The sequence below is a fragment of the Protopterus annectens genome, chromosome 3.part1 (assembly GCF_019279795.1).
Source record: "Protopterus annectens isolate FY-2018-M chromosome 3.part1, PAN1.0, whole genome shotgun sequence".
NCBI lineage: Eukaryota > Metazoa > Chordata > Ceratodontiformes > Protopteridae > Protopterus > Protopterus annectens.
Window position 1 is genome coordinate 1,542,813,535 of NC_056732.1, and position 19,350 is coordinate 1,542,832,884.

General features: G+C 37.4%; 1 protein-coding gene across 1 annotated transcript in view; it reads left to right on the plus strand.

The window, feature by feature from the left end:
- The window catches only part of LOC122797801 (nitric oxide synthase, brain-like), a 317,433-nt gene that overhangs the window by 29,314 nt on the left and 268,769 nt on the right, over nucleotides 1-19,350 (plus strand). Inside the window, exons 3-4 of the mRNA XM_044066321.1 lie at nucleotides 4,592-4,683; nucleotides 6,025-6,166. Of these exons, the coding sequence (XP_043922256.1) occupies nucleotides 4,592-4,683; nucleotides 6,025-6,166 (234 nt within the window). The remainder of the gene's footprint in view (nucleotides 1-4,591; nucleotides 4,684-6,024; nucleotides 6,167-19,350) is intronic.

Genomic DNA, 19,350 nt, shown 5'->3' on the forward strand with positions numbered 1-19,350 from the left:
GTGTTATTTTGCATGTACTGGAGCTTTTCTCTCTACTGTAAACGGATATATATCCAGTTGGACTAAATATTATCTTGTTCTTTTACTATTTATTTATTATTAAATATATTTAAACCTATCTTTGTGGCTGATATATGTGAGACATATTTAAGGTCTTAGTGTACTTGGATATCCATTTGATGACACTGTACAAGCCACTCCTAAATAGCCTTGCCCCTGTCAGTCTACCATTTGGATTATTGGTAGCATTACACAGTAGGATTGGACACCCTTTGTTAAGGGCCTTAGAGTAGCTGATAAACCATTGGCTGGTGGCAGCTGGAACTACCTTATAGCCTGTGCAAAAGAGGGTAGAGCTAGTAAATTTGTGCCAGCCTTTCCCAGGTCTGTGTGTGTGTGTGTGTGTGTGTGTGTGTGTGTGTGTGTGTGTGTGTGTATGTGTGTGTGTGTGTGTGTGTGTGTGTGTGTGTGTGTGTGTGTGTGTGTGTGTGTGTGTGTGTGTGTGTGTGTGTGTGTGTGTGTATATGTGTGTGTGTGTTTGCATATAAATCAAATCTCAAAGTGTGTGTGTGTGTGTGTGTGTGTGTGTGTGTGTGTGTGTGTGTGTGTGTGTGTGTGTGTGTGTGTGTGTGTGTGTGTGTGAGAGCTACTTGGGCAGGGACACAAAGCACTGGCTGGACAGAGAGGGTCCTGGATGTTTTGGCTTGGCCACTCAGCTGAAATCTCAACCCTATAGCTGTGCCAGTGGGGAATCTTATTCAGGATCTGGAGAAAGAAGAGGAAACCAGCCCCAGACTGACTGTGATCTCTGTGTGCTCTTAAGGGAAATTGCACTTTACTGTGTGTGTACTTGTTATCCTCCCAGCATGTACATTCCCTTCTGTTGCCAGTAGTGAGGATTGAGGCTCCTTGATTACTGGGCCAGTGCAGGGGTGTCAAAACCTGCATCATATTTAACCATTTATCATAAAGGATATTTAATTCTACTGTAAAGTTACTGTAACTCTCTGAAATAAAACAAGTCTATAACTCTAATTATTGTCATTATTTATTAATTGTTATTCACCAATTTTCCCCAAAAGTCACCATTTATAGGAAGGATTAAGGGACAGGGCTAAAATCTGAGTCAAAATCAGAGATATCCCTGAAAATCAGGGATAGTTAAGATGTATGACACACACACATTTAGTCAAAGACACACAAAAAAGAAAAAAATAACACATACACTCACTGTGATCACAACCGTATGAGCAATTTGGAGATTGCCAATGCATCTAACAGCATGACTTTGGGATATAGACGGAAACTAAGGCACCCAAAAAAATCCCACATAGATGCATGGAGAAAATGCAAACTGCAAATAAAAACTGAACTGAAGACAAGCACTGTGGTGCAACAATGTTAACTGCTACAGCAATGTGCCATCATAAATATCAACATTCACAAGGAGTTCTTAAAATAGTTCATGGTGTATGACTTCTTCACAAGTTTTGTCCATGCCAAAATTCACATAAAATACTGCTTAATCATGTGTTTGTTGATATTGTGCAATTGTAAAACAGTGAAACTGCTCAAAAATTAATGATTCAACTACATATACCAGCCAAAGATTAAAAAAAAAACTACTGAACCACTTAGCAAAATTCATTTATGTCAGAAAATTAATATTTTGCTGTAACTGATACAATAAACATCACTACTGATATAATCCACAAACCAAGATTTAAAACTGCTTTGCAGAATGTTAACTAATTAAAAATTAAAATCATACTGCCGATTTTGTACATCTTCCTTTGAATGTCTCTCTTTATTATAAAATTCAGAGTGATAATGTAAATTGTTTCATGGATCTGTTGAAAAGATATCTACCTTAAGCTATCCCATGCAGACCAAGGCATTTTTGTATCTGTGGATGACAGTATTCTTTTTAATGTAGTAAACAGTTGCGTGTCATTTATTTATTTTATTCATTAATTGGGTAAGCCCACTGGGTATGAGGGTCCTTTTTTCATGGGTACCTATGAAGTACTGTCTGGTTAAGCAATGCGGTTATAGTTACACAGGAGGCAAATGGAGGTGGAATGCCTCAGAGCTTGTACTCATGATTACAGGAAGTAGGTCATTAATTGATCAATACCTTAATCTTCTGCACTAACAAACCATTTATACAATTGTTACTGTGATGTTCTTGCCAGAGATTAAAGGTACTGCTCTTGAAGACAGTGTGCTACTAGTAAGCTGACAATGGTGATTGATGGTACAGTAGCTGCTGAATAAACTCCTGTCCCACACCTTAAGTATTTCAGAGTTTCAATGGCAGAGTTTAATTGCTAACATTTTAGTAATTAACTAACCAAGTAACTAACTGACTAACTGCTTAACTAACCAGTTGACCAGTTCACTGATACATCGCCAGCATCTTTACCTCTGCTTTGAAAATTCTAAACTCTGCCAATGACCCTAGTCACAGAAGACCATCTATGTGAGCTGAGGGTAGAAGCTAATGGATAGAAAAGTACCTATTCACCTCTCTCACTGGAAATGCATGGGTATAGGAGCTATGATGCATACATTCTAAATGACATGATATGGAAGTAGTTGTAGGTCTAAAGTGACAAAAAGGGATTGTTGCTTCATTGCACACCTTCAAGGTAGCACTTTGACTCTGTTCTCCTATGATTCATTTTCCCTAATGGGCAACTAAATTAGAATAACAAACTTCCTCCCTCATAGTGATTAGGGTGACCTACAAGTGTGAAGTTTAGAACACAGAGTTAAATCTATGAGATGCTACTGTGCCTCATTCTGCAGTTTTGATTTTTAATTCCCCTGGTTCCAGTCTATTTGAAACAAACAATTGTTTGTTTCAAATAGACGATAGTCTATACAGAAACAAACAATTCCTCACCAAAACATCCAGAATTTCTGCTGCCAATTCCCACCTAATCTCCACTTTACTCTACGCCTCTCCTATACTTACCTACCTTAGACAAACAGACCTAAACAAACTCAAGGCTTGCTACAATAAAATTGCTAAGTTTGCCACTGGTGCATCTTATTGCAGCCACCACTGTATCTCACTTAGAAAACCTGACTGGCTTGAACTCCCTCAACTTCTTCACCTGAATCAACTCTCCCTTGCCCACAAGTTAGTAAACCATCCTCTTAAAGTCCCATCCCTTCAAAACCTTCTCCAGCCCTACTGCTCCACTAGACTTCTATGCTCCAGCAGCAAAACTCTACTTCTAGTGATCAAACCCAAGAACTCAGCGGGAAATGCACTATTCTCCTGCATCATATCCAGTTTATGGAACAACCCCCCCCCCCCCCCCATAACCACACTACCTTCTTGTAATCAGTTCAAGACTGCTCTAAAAACTCACTTAAAAAGTCTCTGGTTATGCCCAATGCACCAATCCCGACTAGTAACCCTCCTTTTACTTCCCCTTCCTTTCCTCTCCCCTAGCCACTGTGTCTCATACTGTCTGATCATTGCATTCCTTCCTCTGCAGGCTCTGGCTCACCCTTTACCCTCCCCTTCCGTCGTCACTCAATCTGTCAGGCCTGTTGTAACATGCTTAACTACCTCTCTTCATCTCAACTCCAAATACATATCCAACTGACTTATACCTAGCTTCCTCTCACTACTACGTATACTACTCACTCAGTCTCCTCTCTTACTCCTCTATCTCCCCCTTCCATCCCATTAGCCTTTCTAGCTTGTTCCACCTTCATGTGGAGCTTCTGCTTTATATCTGCTTGAGTTTAGTACAATATTTGTATACAAGATTTAGGTATACGAGTTTAGAACAGTATCTGTTTGAGCTTAGTATTATCTGTATATACATCCTACCTTTATTCCTAACCTTTAGCTAGATATTGGTATATCTGTTCATTACTGTGTTTCATATTGTATATATAGCTAATGTTTGCTGCAGTGTGTATTATTTGCTATTGTATGTATATTCAGTTGTTCTTCATGTACTCTGCTGCTCATTTATTGTTCTGTGGAGCTTTTCTCCATGGATCTCCACTGAAAAAGGACCTGTGTCCAGATGGAATTTCCCAGTAAACAAATGTAAATAAATAAATGAATAAATAAATGTGATATGTGAACTTGATTAAGTCAAGCTAACCAGGCAGTGTTACCAGGTTGACCCTGAAAAAAAGCACTTTTGTCTAGTGATAAAAGGTATCACATCAAGCTATGGCACAATATCACATGGGATATCACATGGGAAGGGAAGACTTTGATGGGTAACTGGGACAAGCAGTCAGTGGTGGAATAGCAGAAGACTAAACTAAACTAAAACAAACAAACAAACAAATAAACAAACAGTTGTACTGTAAATTAAGTGAACTATAACCCTACAATAAAGAAGGAGGGGAAGCAAACCAGAAATATCAGTAGAACAAGATGTGGCACTGTCTTTCCATTGCTCATTAAGCAAATAAATCAGTTTTACTAACAATGAATATTTTATCTTACAATTAATAAATGGGATGGATGATCCACCTGAGACAAATGAGTACCAGCGGGCATCCAGATTACAGAAAATACACAGAATTGATTTTTGCTATTATTTTCTAGGTCCTGGATGCCCGTACTTGCAAATCTGCACAGGAAATGTTTGAGTACATTTGCAATCACATCAAATACGCTACCAATGATGGGAATATAAGGTAAGGAATGCTTAGTCCATTTCAATAATTCAGTTAAAAATAAAATACAAGAAATAACATACAAAGCCAAGATAATTTCAAGTGTGATGTAGACATTAGAGATAAAGATGGGATTTTTTTTTAAGGCAGTACGGCACTAAGAATAGATGGACTATATATAATTGTCTGGTAACTTTCACCTGTACTTCTATAAAAATAGCATAAGAACAGCTTGGTAGTAAATCATCTTCTTGAGACAGATGCTCTAAAGAAGTCCTATGACAGTATAGGGAAGAAAGCACTAAGATTATGATGAATTATTAAAATATTTGTTTCTTTTGATCAATCTATTGTGGTTGATTGTTGAATGCAACACACTCCTGACTTGGCTCCTTGTTGTTGATCTTCTTGAGGCAGTTCCCTAGATCATGATTTGACAAACTTGTTTGACAGCAATACAGTTGGTAGACGAATAACTATACAAAGATCATTTTTTCACAGACAGTTGCCTCAAATGATTACTCACAAGTCAATGCATCATTTTTCCTATGATTCAGAGTTTATTATTATCATGAAGAGGCATATGGAGTCTCCCCCTTCATGTGGTGCAAAGTATAAAGCTCCTCAGAAAAAAATAATATTTAATTTTATGGTATTTTGGAAGTGCTAAACTGTTCTTTCAGACATTCTGGACTTAGTGATCTTAGAGTCTGTTATTTATAACAGCAGAGTATAACAAGTTGTAGGTTCCCTAGTTTTCGAAAAAGAATTTTAAAAATCTGCTTGTACATCTCACAAAAAGAGAAATCAATTGAGTGAAGTGTGAGTCAGTGAATTTTTGCTTCATTAATATACTGACCTTCATCAGAATGAAAAATATAAACTGTATCAGAAAAAGCAAAAAAGGGCATTAAAAAGGTGAGTGAAACAATTTTAATGGTACAAATTTATCATTCATGTGCTGTTAAAACTTAATAAGGAATTTAATTGATTTTATACAATTGCTATACAAAATGTGGTGATTTCTCTTTTTAATAGATGTTATTTAATCATACTGCATATGAAGTTTCAGTAACGAAATTCTAGACTTTCAGTGTTGTATTCCTTACTGCAACAACAGTGTTTTTCAGACAACTTTGATATGTTTTTGGGGTATGTGAGTACAGATACCCATAATCCCACTCTGTATCATATACCTGTGAGTAATACATACTATGGTCCTTGTATGCACAGCAAGATACAAAGAACTGCTTACTTAGTTTCTTATTTCTTAAGCTACTACAGGTGAGAGCATATATGTCACACCTAAATGGCCTGGCAAATAGTGTCTCACAGACCTTCTTTTGTTACTTATATTTCCAGGTCTACTATAACCATTTTTCCCCAAAGGACAGATGGAAAAAGTGATTTCCGCATTTGGAATCCTCAGCTGATCCGCTATGCTGGTTACAGACAGCCAGATGGTTCTGTCCTGGGTGATCCAATCAGCACAGAACTAACAGAGGTATGACACATTTCATCTTATGGCTGGAAGTGTTTTTCATGTTTACTGAAAAGCTTTGTACAGTTAAGTCATAGTGGAAAACTCCTGTATATGATACTTATATAACACATGGCAGGATGATGGCTGCTGAATGTTTCAAGGGATTTTGCTTGAAAACGTACATCTGAATGGTGTTTTTGAATATTTCCATGACAATTCTATTACTGTTATCTGAATACCTTTCATACTGTTAACAGGCCAAGTTATTACAAGTGGGTTCATGAATAGACTGCTCTGGTCTAGTGATTTTTTTTTATTCAGTCTCAGATTTCACTCTTTTGTATGACGTCCTTGTTTCACTGTATATGACTGATTGGTGTTCAGTCTGGAACTTTCATTACTGGTTTACAGTCAATGTTATTTTTACTTCATTTTATTTATTTATTTATTTATTTATCCTTCATTAAATGGGTTAGTCCCACTTGGCTAGTATTCTCTTTTGTGGGGACAGCTGAGGTGGTTATTTAAAGCACAAGGGGGAATCTGGCCAGGGCATCTGGGAACTTCTACTCTTTGGAGCTGGTAGATGGTACCAGAAGACTCCTACACCAACAAGCATGAGACCTAAGAGAGGCAACACCATGGTGGAGAAGAGAAAAACTATGGAGAGTTTGGAGGTGGAATCTGATGAAAAATGTGTTTGATATGGAGCATCAGAATGTAAAGAAAGATTCATGCATTTACTTGTCTCAATGGAGAAGGAAGTAAGTTAATCTGCTGTAGTGGTGTAGATAACAGAATTGGTGTCAGAAGGGCTTGCAGATGATATTCTGTTAGAAATAGTCAGGCAGGATGACCCAGGTGACAGTTCTGCTATTTCATGGGGTGAAATGGCCGATAACATTTTTGAAGTACTGCGGATGATAATGTGGAGAAGTAACAAGGCGATGTGGCAGCAGAGAATACAGCAGTTAAAACTTTAAGTAACAGAAACAAAATGAGAAGGTGTCTGGTTTTGTGGCAGCAGATAATGCAGTAACTAAAATGTGCAGCAGTGACAGCAGACAGCAACAAAGTGTAAGTAAAACAGTTTTTAAAAAGACCATCTGTGAGAATAAGAACAAAAATGACACTGTAATAGACAGACATTATGTATGAGACAATTAGTAACTGTTCTGGCTATAACGCTCAAGAAATGCCATCTTTTATATATATTGGGACAGAAACTTTTTGTGACTTAACATTTGAGACTGACAAACTGATAATGAAATTTCTGGAACTGTGTAACCGAAAGAACATTTATCCATGGAAGAATTCTTTATTTTCTGCTAGTAACTTAAATGTTAAAAAAGTTATTTTGCAGTTGATGAACTGGAAGATGATGTTAAATAATGCATTCAGGGTTTGTTGAAACTACTCATAAGATTGTAAAAGTTAGAGATGAGAGAAACTTATGGAATGAAGGGTTGAGGTTGGAAGCTTTTTTTTTACTGTGGAAAAAAAAAACATGGTGAAACACTTGTCAAATGTTATTTTTGTGGCTTATCAGAGAGGGACATAAACATATGCTGGCCAGTCTAAATCGTGTTTCTTAAGTGGAGACTTTTTCATTTAATTAATGATTGTGACAAGGTACAATGCAACCAGTGTGGGGAGAAAGGACATACAGCAAGGAGGTGTGTGTCTGAATGCAGGTTGTGTAAAAAAGGGACACTTTTGGGTGGATTGTCAAGAGCAAACAGTAAATAATGAAAAATAAAGGGAAAGGGAAGAAAATATACACAAGAAAGGGCAACAGGCTGTGGGAGAGGGTGATCTAGGTGAAACAGAAACTGTAGAAGAAAAAATATGGAGGGGGGGGAATGAGGCAAGAAAGTGCACGCAGGAAGAGAGAGGGAGAATAAATTGGCACTAATACTATTTTCAGGTTCACATAATTGAACGTTTTGACTCTGATAATTAAAGAAGAAAAAGTGGCAATTTTAGAGTACCTTCAGTAAATGTGATCAGTATTATTAACAGTATAAGAAGGAGAGGGATACTGGAATGGTGTGCTATGTATGACATGGATATTATTCCGTTAGAGGAAGTAAAATCCCTGGCATGTGAAGAAAGACAGCAAACAGAAAAAGATTGTGGGGCAGAAATATAATACAGAACATAGGAAGTGGAAGTTGCTTTTGAGTGGCTGTGTTATGTAAAAATAGTGAAAATACTTAATGTAAATGTTAGTAAGGATGGGAAGGTTAACTGTTGTGGATGTGAGGTGGAAAGAGCATGTTTATAGAATTGTAGTATTATATGCCTATATAACTAGCAAGGAAAGAGGCAATCTGTTATTAGAATACATGGTGCTTAATATGACAATTATAATTGCAGGGACTTCAATTGTGATTTAAGAGGACGATGTAAAAAGAAAGAGAAAGATATAGAAATACAGGCAGTGATAAAGTGTGGTAAATTAGCTGTGTAGAACGAAAGTCAATGGACATACTAAAGGGAGTCACTGAGATCTGAAATTGATGATTTTATATTATCAGAAGACTTGGCGGAGCAGATGGTGATACAGTTAGGAAAGGGTTTTCGACCATTTAGCAATATGGGCGGAGGTGATGGAAGAAATGGAGTATATTAAAATAGGAATGGAAATAAAAATAATCAATGTGAAATTATGGAATGAAACTGGAGATGGAAATTACTGTAGTTATAGAAGGATCATATAACAGTGAATGACTTTTATAAATAATGGTTTGAATGGAGGGCTGAATTTAAAACGAAGTATAAAAAGTGTTTTATTTTTTTTTCACTGGCAGGATGATATAAGAAAGAAGAAAAAGTGAAATATAGAAACGTTTACAGAAATGCCTTAGAAATTTTACAGAATAATTAAAGAGAGTATCATAATATGAAAAATATATAAACCAATAAGAAATTAAGTCATTACTGTTTAGGCATCAATATTATTTACAAGGAAGAAGGGAGGAGTTATTTGCATATTTGGATAAAATAATAAAAGATATCTATATAACGAAGGAAATAAAAAAATGTAAAACAAGAGGTAAAAAGAACAAAATATCAAATTATAAGTATTGTAGTACAGAAGATGGAAAATAATAAAGAATGGAAAGTAAAAAAAAAATCCAGAATAAGTTAATAAAGAATTTGAAAAATAAATTACTGTTGGTGAATTGGATGAAGTTCTTAGGAAAGTAAAGACTGATTCAGTATCAGGCCTGGATGGCATAGGGTATAGAATATAACAAGAAATTAATTGACTGACAAAGAGAGGATTTTATAAATGTACTGAAAGAGTGGTTGATGGAAGGGTTTGTTTATGAAGAGTTATGTAGTAGGTTATAAACATTTATATGAAGAAATATGAGAACATGAATTAAAAAATGGAGACCCATCACAGTGAATAACATAAATTATAAATCTTTTATGAAAATAATACAGAGGAAAACAGAAGGAAGGACAATGAATATTATGGAAAAAAAGAGTTTCTGGTACAAAAGGGAAGGGATGTTAAAACTTATTTATTGTGAAAGAAATTATAGATGACATTATTCTTAAAAGGGAGGAAGTGAAATTTATAGTAAGTGATATTAGCAAGGCATTTGATACAGTGGGACATGGTGCTCTGTGGAATGTTATGGAGAAGTATGGAACAGGTAATAGAATTTGGAGAGGGTGTATGTCAGCATATCAAAATAATAGAGTGAGAATGAGAATGTTAGTGAATGAATGGCTTTGTAAAAAATATGCATGAAGTGTGGTATAAGACAAGGATGTCCCATGAATGGAATACTGTTTGCATTGATAATGAATGCAGTAGTGAGTGAAGTCGTTTATAAAATGAAAGATGCTAGATATGTGATGCAAAAAGAGTTAATGTCTTGTAGTTTTGACATATGTGGACAACATAGTTGCTATGAACAAAATATGGATGAAGGAAGTGTTGGATTGTCTAAATTAATATTTAAAATGGGCATTATCTTAAATATAGATAAAAGTAAGGGTTTGGGTGATGTGTATTTTTTAATGAATGAAGTGCTTTGTTGGGGATAAAATTTGGGGAAAAGGAATGTAGGTATGATGTAATGGGAGGGTTTGATAAAAGAAATGAAAGAAATATGTCTTTTTTGGAGGATGTTTTGATTAGCATCATATCTCTCAACTGTCCAGATTTTTTCAGAATGTCCAGATTTTTGCCTCAAATATTTCATCAGTTCTTCATAAAATTTGTAGTTTTCTGCTAACTGAGTTTCAGACTTCATAGCCTTCAAAAATGCATGCTAAAACAACACTTTTTTATTTTAACACTTTCTAAGAGCAATATTTCAAATCTGTCACTATTCTGTGCCTTTGCCCTCCCCTTATTTTGATTTTGTCCATATTCATTGTGCTAAGAGGTTGTAATATATGATTAGCATTCAAGAAAAAGTTTTGTCTGGTGGATTCTGTATTAATGAGAAAAATAGTGTATACCTCAAATATTTATATGAGCCCAGAAAATATGAAAAGGAAATTATGTAGCTGGTGTTTTTTTTTTATAAGGGATTCAAGATTCAGTATAATGAAAAGAGGTGTGTTGTATATGAGTGAAGATAAAGGGGGATTTGGGTTAATAAATGATGTTGTTTACTGTGCTTTGTTAAACTTGTATAGAGTAACAAACTGGGTAAAGGAAGAAAATGTTTATAAGCATAAGACATTCTGGGAGATGATGGGAATAAGAAAAAAAGAGAATGTGTAAATTAAGAAATTAAAAATTATCAAGAAAAAATACTAACATGAAATAAGCATGCCACAGAGAAAGTTAGAAGGATGTGGTGTAATAATGTGGTGAAACAATATTATTATGTAAATCCATGAGAAAATTTACCAGAAGTAAGTAAAGCTAGTAAAGTAAGAAAAAGGTGTTTTACCAAGATAGTAGAGTGTCACGATTTCCTATGGAAACTAGTAATAAATAAGTTACCAGTAAATGGGGAGTATGCCATATAAAAAGAAAGTTGAAACAGTGTGTTTATTTTGTGGGGATGAAGAGACAACAGAGCATGCTTTTTAATGTAAAAGAGTGGTGAAACTCTGGAGAAAGTTGTGTGAGGAAATTCTTTTCTGAGAATATTAATGACATAAACAATATAATATGAATAGAACTGTGCATGGATATTATAAGAATAAGAAGAAATAATATGTGAGAAGGGGCAGATAAGAATTTATTTTATCAAATGTGGGTTATTTGCAATGGAAGACTGAATGAAATTTTGCTTAATGGGTAATGGAGTTTGCCAGATATATTGAAAAAAATCAAGGTTATGGTTGTAGAAGAAGGAGTGTGTGTCAATTATGGAAGAATAATGAGGATGTTATAAGAAAAATAATGAATAATAAAAATAGAAATGTGTGTATATGTCCCTGTAAATATGTAAATAATATTTTTTTATATTGTGCAAAATAAAGGATCCCTACTCTTTTTTGATAGATGTCATGGGATCTTTTATTTCCACCTGTGCACCACCAAGTTAAACAGATGGGGCCTTTTTTAATATCTCATCTAAAGGTGGTGGAGGAATAGAACTATCAGCCTTCTGCACCAGAGGTGAATGTGCTGCCTGTTGCTCCACTGACACTGCTTATTACTGACAACAATCCCGATCTGTGGGATTTATAGTAATTGTTAGTCTATATATCCTTGCAAGTCATGCCTGAAAATAAGTATGTACTTTGCCTCATGTCAAAAACCTGGTAAGAAAAAGTAACTAAATATTAGCAATATATTGTGATAGAGTTCTGTAACCTTCCATATTCTAAAAATCACCTCCTTTTATTTATTTATTTTTATTTATATAACATTTGTTTACCAGGAAAGTCCAACTGGGACAGAGCCCATTTTCAGCGGAGGCCCGGGGAGAAACGCTCCAGACTCATATCTTTTAAATTGATTTCTCTACTGTCTGTCTAACTATCTATGTATCTGTCAGTCTATTTGTCCTTTTACCCCCTCCCCTTATTTGAGCACTTTCGAGATGCTACCTTTCACAGCATAATTATTATTTTATAAAAATGCTTTGCGCAGTACAATCATAACAAGAAGCTAGACCATCTGTAACCATTAAAATAGATATATTTTCCTAGCTTAAGAAGACTCTGTCATCATTCAGCAATGTAACACAAAAATTACAGCTACTCATCAAATCTGAATGGTAAACAGACAAAAAATCTGCAAAATAAAACAGAATTCAACATATGCTTATAGGTTCATAGGTTCATAGGTAGGTACTAGGCTATCAGCCCAAGGGCCTACGTTAGCCTAGCCAACAAGGTTCCTTGGCTTATGCCACCCAAGAAAGTTATTTTCCTGTGCCACTGTCGAGCAGAGACACAGAAGTGATCCCCGGGGTGTATTTCCTATTTCCCATCCACTCATCAAGATTTTTCTTGAAGAGTGCTAATGAAGAACTTTGCTTGACATAGATGGGTAGCCTGTTCCAGAGTATGGGAAGTCTCTGGGACAGGAATCTATCCCTCCAGCATGTCCTGTTTATTGTGGTGACAAGGTTTAGGTCCCTAGAGCGTGTAGCTCAGAGGGATTGGGATTTCTTTAGGTGTAGCATGTCCAACAGCTCTGGGTCTGACATAGCTTTATATGTTAGGCAGAGATCACCTCACAGTAGGCGATATGCTACGGAGTAAAGCTAGTGTTTTTTGAGGTGGTCAGTGTAGGTTATTTGCTTGAGGCCAGTAATCCTCTTTGTGAGGTACTTCTGTGGCCTTTCCAGCTGCTGCAGATGTCTTGTGAGGTACATTCCAAAAGGGGCGTTGTACTCTATAATGGGTCTAATGAGTGTCGAGTAGAGGGAAACAATGATCTCTTTTTTCCTGGGAGAGAACCCTTTTATGATGAGGTGTGCCATGTAGAAGGACTTCCTGACTACTGTGGTGATTTGACTATCAAAGGCGAGACTACTGTCCACCTGGGTCCCAAGGTCTCTTATCATGCATTCAGTGTTAAGTAGATTGCTGCCCATGTGGTAGTTCATGGGTACAGAGTTTTTACCAAGGGGGATGACACTGCACTTTTTGGCATTAAGCTTGAGGCCATGGCTCTGACACCAGGCATCTGTCTCAGCGAAGCCCTTCTCTAGGATGTCCACATCATTTGGGGACTTGACTATGGCTCCTAGTTTGCAGTCATCTGTGAACTTCATTAGCCAGAGGCCTTGTGTGTTAGCCTGTACTTCAGAGAAGTAGATACCAAACAGGAGAGGTCCCAGGACAGAACCCTGTGGTACTCCACTTGTCACTGCTTTGAGGTCAGATTTAGAATCTGCAACTTTTACAGTGTGGGTTCTGTCAGTGAGCCAGTTGGCAACCCATCTTGTGATGTAGGGATTTATACCTAGTTTAGTGAGTTTAGCTATAATTCCAGAATGGGGGATGGTGTTGAAAGCCTTGGCGAGGTCAAGATAGGCTGTGCGAACCACCTTACCCTCATCTACGGCTTTGGTGACTGCCTCAAAGAAGTCGATCAGGTTCAGGGGGCATGATCTGCCTTTCACAAACACAAACTGGGTGGGATCCAGAGTTTGGAGGTTACCAATGTCTTTGTTTATGTGTTCCATGATGATATTTTCCATGGCCTTGCAGACCAGGCTCATCAAGCTAATAGGTCGATAGTTCCCGGGATCAGTGTTGGCTCCCCCATTGTGGAGTGGGATAACTGCTGCTGTGCGCCATTCAGTGGGCACAAAGCCTGATGAAAGGCTATTATTGAACATGGTGCTTAAGTAGGGAGCCAGTTCGTTCTGAAGTTCGTGTAAAACGCAGCCTGAGATGTTGTCTGGTCCCATGGATGCTGTGTTTTTGGCTTTAGAGAGTGCAGCTTTTACCTGCGTAGGTGTGATTACAGGGACTCTGCATTCTTCCTGTATAGATGTGGGCCCTTTAGGGGGTGAGAGTGGGGTAAAGTTAACACTGAACCTATCTGCCAGGATGTTGGCAATATCAGTTGATTCTGTAATTTTTGTGCCTTTGTGCTGTAACTCAGAGCAGATCTGGGTGTTGCCATCGAGATTCTTGACATAGCTATAGAATGCTTTGTGGTTGCCCTTGGAATTAGTGGTGGTTTTGTTTTCATAGCTAGCTTTGGAGGATTATATAAGGGATCTCAGCTTCTTACTGAGGCTGACCAGGGAGCTCCTCCACTCATGGGGTTTGCTCTCTTTTGCAACAGTTTCTTTCTGCTGTTGTACAGTTTGTTTATGACAAGGGACCACCAGATTGGCTTCATTTTTTTGGAGGATAGCGTCTTGGTTCTGTTTGGGATAGCACGATCCATGCACTCGTGTAAGTGCTTATAGAGTGCATTTGTGTAGGATTCAACAGTTGTAACTGTATTGTCCATCTGCATGGGTGTCATGAAGTTCACCACTTCTGTCTTAAGAAGCATGAAGTTGGCTTTGGAGAAATGTTTTACTGTGGTTTACTTAATGAGGGGTGGGTATGGATGTGGATATCAAGGGTGATTAGCTTATGGTCGGATCGGATCAATGAGGAGTTGACTTCAGGTGTGGAACACCGGTCACTCATATTGGTAATGACTAGGTCTAGGATATTATTGCCCCTGGTGGGGGTGTGGATAAGTTGATCCAGGGCATTGAAGTTTATGAATTCCAGAAAGCGTTGAGCTAAGGAGTTGGTACACGAGTAGTTTTCCCAGTTAATGGTGGGGTAGTTGAAGTCGCCCATTATTAGGGTGTTTGGTTGAACCCTAATATTTTCCAGTACATCAAGAAAAGAGGAGTGGGAATCCTGGGGCATGGTGGGGGATCTGTAGCAAGCTACAATTTGGATTGCAGTTTTGCCCAGAGTTAGTTGCACTTGGATAACCTCGGATGCATTGTGCTGAGAAACTAGCCTGGAGGTGTGGATATCCTTAATGAATATGGACACACTTCCGCCTTTGGTGTCTCGGTCCAGGTTACATGGTCGAAAAGTGTGGTATGAGTTATAGCCTGGTGGTGCAGGGGTGTTCTCTGTAGTCTTGAATCAGGTCTCAGTCACTGCACAGATATCAATGTTCTCCATTTTAAGGAGTGCCTCGAGTGAGTGCATTTTGAGATTTAGACTTCTAGCATTGAGTAGCATTACCCTCAGTTTTTGCTTGTCTGTTCATGTTATGGTGTTGAATTTGTTATTTGAACCTTGTCTAAAAAAGGCACTATAGGAGCAGCAAGAGCCTTAGCCAGTATCTGGAATCCCTGGCGCGACAGGTGCAGGCCATCTGTGGCAAAGCATCGTGGTCTTTCGACCATGTCATCCCAAGCAGACGGATACTGGATCCCCTTAGAATGACACCAGAAGCTTAGCCAATTGTTGAAGTCAATCATTTTGTCCTTGTTCTGCGGTATCATTCTGGGTGACGTCAGAATGCTACTCAGGGCTAGGGTCATACCTGCCTGGGCTATAAGATCGGAGAGCTTTTCCATGTCTCTTTTCATGTAGTCCAGGGATATACATCTCAGATCATTCACACCAACGTCACCACACCATTATCACCACATAAACAACAAATATATGTAGTGAAATTAGAGAATGTCATATGGGCATACCACCTTTGAAAATCAAGCCGAAAAAAATTAAGGAAGCTGCAGAGCTGTGTTTTAGCATTTCACATGCTAGTCATACTGCGAGTAACATGCATGACACTTAAAGAAAAGGAGAAAGAAAGTGAGGCCAGAAAGACAATGAATACACTATGAACTGATGTTAACTGCAGAATGTAATGTCCAGAGTTTGCCTGCTTTGTGATAAACAGCCAAAAGGCAAGGCAAGTGAAATGCTGGTTATTAAAAAACACACTGCCACACCTTTCAATTGTTATGATTTAGGCATAGTATAGTGATTTTTGTCATCAGCTTTGGCCTTGCTCCTCCTAGCTTTAATGATTTTCATCATACTGGTAGAGTTATTTAAAGGTATGTACATCAATAAATAACTGAGCTGTGGTGACCCCTAACCAGGAAAAGCCGAGAGAAGAAGAAGACATCAATAATAACTGAAATAATTATATCCAAAGATTCTTTATCACTGACCATAGGAGTTGGCATCTGAAGGCCAGAAATTCCAGAAATAAGAAAGTGCTCATCTTGCGGCTTAATGTTAGGATTTTTGAAGGGTAGCACTATTATTTTTTTAATGCTGAGAGGTTACATTACTATACTAGCAAATAATCTATAACTTTGAGTTTGTGTCATGTTCAGTGAAACTCAAAGAAAGAAAACAAGAGACATGTCACATGACAGCACCACCAATGTCTGGACAAAGACATCTATAAAAAACTAAATCAAAAGATGCACCAGTGTGAAGGATAATGTCAAACAAACAATGCCAGGAAAGAATAAAAAACTAATCTATTTGAATTCAAATGGCTTGAAAAACAATAGCATAAAGGCATTTTGATTTTGGTTGGTTTTGCTAGTGCACCTATGCTTCAGTTTGGTTTCTGAGGTCTACAAAAAGAACCTCATGGTACACTGCAAACCATGCTATAATAAAATCCAGATGCCATACAGCAACTATACAGTGAATCAAAAACATGGTATAAACTAATTATGATAGATAAAACTCTGCAGTAGCCGAGGCCAATGCAGCAAACAATACTGAATTAGGAAAAAAGTAATAATAGATACAGGACAAGCAAAAATGAGCAGGCATGTCCACGTCCAGCTGATGCACACTGCAAAACAGAAATGTAAAAATGTCATATGTGTAAGTTTACAACAGCTTCTTGATCATGGGTGCTGGAACAATAGGGCGAGTGGGGGGGGGTGAGAGACAACACCCCCAATTTCAACAACTATCCACTGTGTCCTGAAACTGCCGCTGGAGTAACAATTGCACAGAATCATTCATATTGGCATTTCCAAGGTAACCACAAGCTCAGGCAGCCAAAAAAGACAATTTGAGAAAAAAAATAATCTTTTTCTGTCTGCTTGAGCGAACTGTTACCATGAAACATCCATGTGAGTGTCTCTAAGGCATACCAATCAACTTCTTTCGTTAAGAATTTTGGACAAGGATACAGCTAAGGGTATTGAAGGCTCAAAATAAAGACAATTTTTAATTATTCATTTAAAATTTTAACAGAACAAGTTTGGCATTAACAGGCATTTTCTGAACAATAGACATATGAAACTTTAATGACTGGCATTAGTGACTGCCTGGAATCCTCTCAACACCTTTCATTTTTTACTTAAGAATTCTGGACAGAGCCAAAATAATGGGGGGATAAAGGGCAAGAATCAGGGACAGATTTTAAATATTGCTTTTACAAACTTAGAAAGCTGCTAGAATAACAGATTTTGCATTAGCATATATTTTCCAAAGGATATGAGGTCTCAGACTCAAATCTTTCATTTTTTAATGAGCACAGTCCTCAATAGTTTTCCAGAGAACCACAAATTTTATGAGGAACACTCCAAAAACATGAGGTAATAATCTGAGCATTCTGAGAAATTCTGGAGTTGAGAGGTATATTCCAGAGTGATTTACCAGAAAATCAAATATTTTACAAGGAGCAGGGCAAAATATGAGGCAAAATCAAGGATGTTCTACAAAATTCTGGACAGTTTATTTATTTGTTTATTGATTGCTTTTTGTTTACCAGGTAAGTGGGCTGGTCTATTGATCCTTTTCAGAATAACCAGAGATCAATAGCAATACAGACAACACTTTACAAAATTACAATAAGACATTATATTCTTCAGCTAGAGCAGTTGGCATAATGGTTAAGATCTTTGCTTTTGTGTGTAAAAGGTTCAGAGTTCATTCCTGACCTCCAGCCAATTCGATCATAGTGACTAATGCCGTCATGCATTTTTGCCCAGTGATACGTAAGTTAAGGACCTGGCCTACTCTGACCTCTGACAGTAGGAGGGGTGTATGAGTCCCTATTGGCCAGAGTGTGCCCACTATAAATCCCAGAAGCCCTAAGTTAATAAGCTACTGGCTGGTGTTCAGTTGCTCAGCTGGGTTACCTGGGATAGATCTGTTGAGCAAAAGCTGAATGTAAAACCAATCAACTTGCCAAAAATGAACTAAGATTTACTACACTCTATTGTAGTTTCACTGACAGGATGGAGCTTGGAAGTGGATGACATGGTGGTACGGAAGAGGCTGACATCCTATGTATGCAAGAGACAAAATTGAAGGGCAATGAAGCAAAGAATCAAAGTGCACCTTGTGTCTGTAAGGTAAACACCTTAACCATTATGCCAGTAGGCTTACACCTTAACCATTATGCCAGTAGGCTTGAGATTCAGAGTCTAATAGTCAGGAGAAGGACAGGCTGGAAATGGTGTGAGAATTGTGGTAAGAAAGAGGCTTCAGAAAGCAGTGAGAGATGTCATCAGAATTAGTGACAGACTCATGGCAATAAGACTCCAGTCTAATGATAGGACAGTATTCATAATCTCAGCCTACGCCCCACAGCAGGGTTGTGATAGTAAAGAGAAGAATACATTCAGACAGCAGTTGTAGGACAACAGGAACTGGTGTTGGTAATAGTTGCCCTGAATGCACATATTGGGACAGACAGAACATCCAGAACTGTGGGCAGTACAGAGGGACAGATAGAACTGGATATGAGGACTATTAATAACAAAACCCTGCCAAGTCATGGCAAAGAGCTAAATCGATAAAAAACGTAAATCTGGTATTTGTTAAGCACTTTTGTTTGTTTTATTTCAGAACTTCATCAGAACCACAAAACCATTGCGAATCACTCCATTTAAATACCCTAACAATTCCCATTAGTAATTCAATTATACAGTCGCATCAGAAAACAGATTTAAAGACATCCTACCAAATGTATTATTATGTATACTTTATAAAAGGGCTCAAAAACGTACAAATACTTTCGTAAAAACCTTTACAAAATTATAAAAAATTATGTAATAAATTCATGAAATGCAAAAAACACACACAGAAATTATAAAACATTAAAAATTGATGAATACTTTCCTAAAATTATAGTTATAATTGCAATTACAACTTCCCTGATCTAAACAGCAAAATGCTGTTAATCAAAACTTTCTAATTAAAAACAGGGTGCTGGGTGGCATTCAACTTAAGCTGCCACACAAATTCCCTTTTTCTAAAAGTGTTTCCCAATCTCCACCTCTAACATCTTGTGGAAC